The sequence below is a fragment of the Chaetura pelagica genome, unplaced genomic scaffold, assembly GCF_000747805.2.
Source record: "Chaetura pelagica isolate M959 unplaced genomic scaffold, ChaPel_1.0 scaffold132, whole genome shotgun sequence".
Lineage (NCBI taxonomy): Eukaryota > Metazoa > Chordata > Aves > Apodiformes > Apodidae > Chaetura > Chaetura pelagica.
Window position 1 is genome coordinate 517,655 of NW_009952709.1, and position 1,976 is coordinate 519,630.

Genomic DNA, 1,976 nt, shown 5'->3' on the forward strand with positions numbered 1-1,976 from the left:
CGCAGGAGCCCCGCACAAAAGTCCTGGCCAAGTCGGGATCCCTCGTTGCCTTCCCAGCACCACTCACAGCTCGTGCTTCACAGTAGTCTCGTGGGCGCTTCCCTCCTGGCTCAAACCCACGCCAGAGTCACCCCGGAGGCGTCGTACCAGCGAGACGGGGCGATGGAGCAGTTCCAGACTGCTTGGCTTGTTGGTCCCTTCAGCCTCATGCTCGGTGCCACCAGCTGCCCCAAACCCTTGGGCTGCCAGAACCCGGCCCGGGGGCGCGGGGGGCAGCAGGAAGGCGCGCTCCCCCCGGCCCCTCCGCCGCCCCATTTCATGTAAACACGCAGTTCCCAGCCTGCCCCAGAGAGCCCGTGGGCCTACAGCGGGGAGCTGCCCTTCTTCTGGTTGATTATGTCCAAGTACAAGTCGGAGCGCAGGAAGCGGGGGTAGGAGTCCTTCTCCATCAGCCCATAGATCCTCTTCTGCGCCAGGTCGAAGCAGCTGCGGGTGATGTTCTGCAGGTTCTCCTTGGTGTGTTCCCGCGTGTAGGAGTCCAGGTTGACCTGTGGGCAGAGAGACCAGCCCAGTGAGAGGCCCCACGGGCAGCTGCCATGCCCCAGAGCCCCACACCTGCAGGGGAAACAGCCCTCACCTCCTTGCAGGACTGGATAGCAATGTACTCAGCAAAGATCTTCTTGGCTTTGGAGACCATCTTGGACTGGGATTTGATCTTCTTGAACTCCTCACAGGCCAGCCAGAACTCCAGGTTCTCCTCGCTGAACTCGGTGCGCAGGAAGGCCCTGAAGGCAGCGAGTCCATCTGCAGGGACAGACACACGTCTCCACTCTCAGCTCACCAGTGGGGAACAGCCCCGTGAGACCCTCAGCCCAGCCACCTTGCAAAGATGGCACCTAAGCTACTTCCCAGCCCTGTCCCCTAAACAACCCCCAAGAGCCCCTGTGCCGAGCAGGCAGTGACCGTTGCCAGCAGAGGCACCGCAACGTGAGCCACTCGTGTGCTGAATCCACAGTTCTCAGCCCAGCTGCATGCATGAAGAGCTGGGAGGGGGAGGCTGGGATTGGAGCAGGGGCAGCAACGGGGGGAGGACTCCCCTGTGGGGACATGATCACAACATGGGGCACCCCAGCTGTGACACACAAGAAGAGCAATGGGCTAAAGCAGGATCCACTGCCCCGCTCAGGCACGAATCCCTGCCGTTTCCTCCCTGGTCCCTATCCCAAAATCCCCCCCTGGGCCAGGCAGGAGCAGACAGGCTACAGACAAGGGGCAGCCACATTTCTCATTGTCTACCCCCAAACACAGGAAAGGATTAAGATAGGAAATCCCAGCTTTATCCATGCACGTGTCAGGACGTTCCCCCGGCAGGAAAACACTTACATTTGTGCAGCAGCAGCTTCTCCAGGGAGTCCCCCCACTTGAGAGCTTCCTCAGGAGTGGGCCTGCAGGAGAAGGACAGTGTGTTGGCAGAGCCCAGCTGCCAAACCCGCACTCGCTGCCTGCCAGGATGCAGCAGGAGCAGAACATTTCCAGATGGGAAAGGAATTCCGTGTGCCCGGGGGGGGGCAGCTCCCGCATCAGCACCAGCATCACCAGAGCACCCATGGGCAGAGCCAGGCAGCACCACGGGGGCTCTGCTGGAAGGAAGCTCCTGCCTTTAGGCAGGCAGGAAGAAATTCCAACATAAAAGGGGCTGTGCGGGCAGTGCTGCCACTCGGGGAGTCTGAGCAAGAACTGGAAGAGCTCTGGGAGGTGCCTGGGAGCTCTGGGATGGGGGGATTTCAGCTGCCTGGCTCAAGCAGCTGGGTAAGCCGCTGGGCATGAGAGCTGGGAGGGCTGGTCTCTGGCTGCTGGAGCATCTCCAGAGCCGAGTGGTTTTTCAAAACATCCTCCAGGCAGTTCAAGTTTCCCATCCAGGCACTGGGAGAAAGCAGCACGGGGGGAAATTTCCAGCCAGGACCGCGGCGGTGACC

At 61.0% G+C, this 1,976-nt stretch overlaps 1 protein-coding gene across 1 annotated transcript in view; it reads right to left on the bottom strand.

Annotated features, from left to right (window-relative positions):
• Positions 1-362: 362 nt before the first annotated feature.
• RGS3 (regulator of G-protein signaling 3) overlaps positions 363-1,976 on the bottom strand; it is a 69,752-nt gene continuing 68,138 nt past the window's right edge. Inside the window, exons 13-15 of the mRNA XM_009994329.1 lie at positions 1,384-1,445; positions 638-804; positions 363-548 (exon numbers count right to left, since the gene is read on the bottom strand). Coding sequence (XP_009992631.1) covers positions 363-548; positions 638-804; positions 1,384-1,445 — 415 coding nt within the window. The remainder of the gene's footprint in view (positions 549-637; positions 805-1,383; positions 1,446-1,976) is intronic.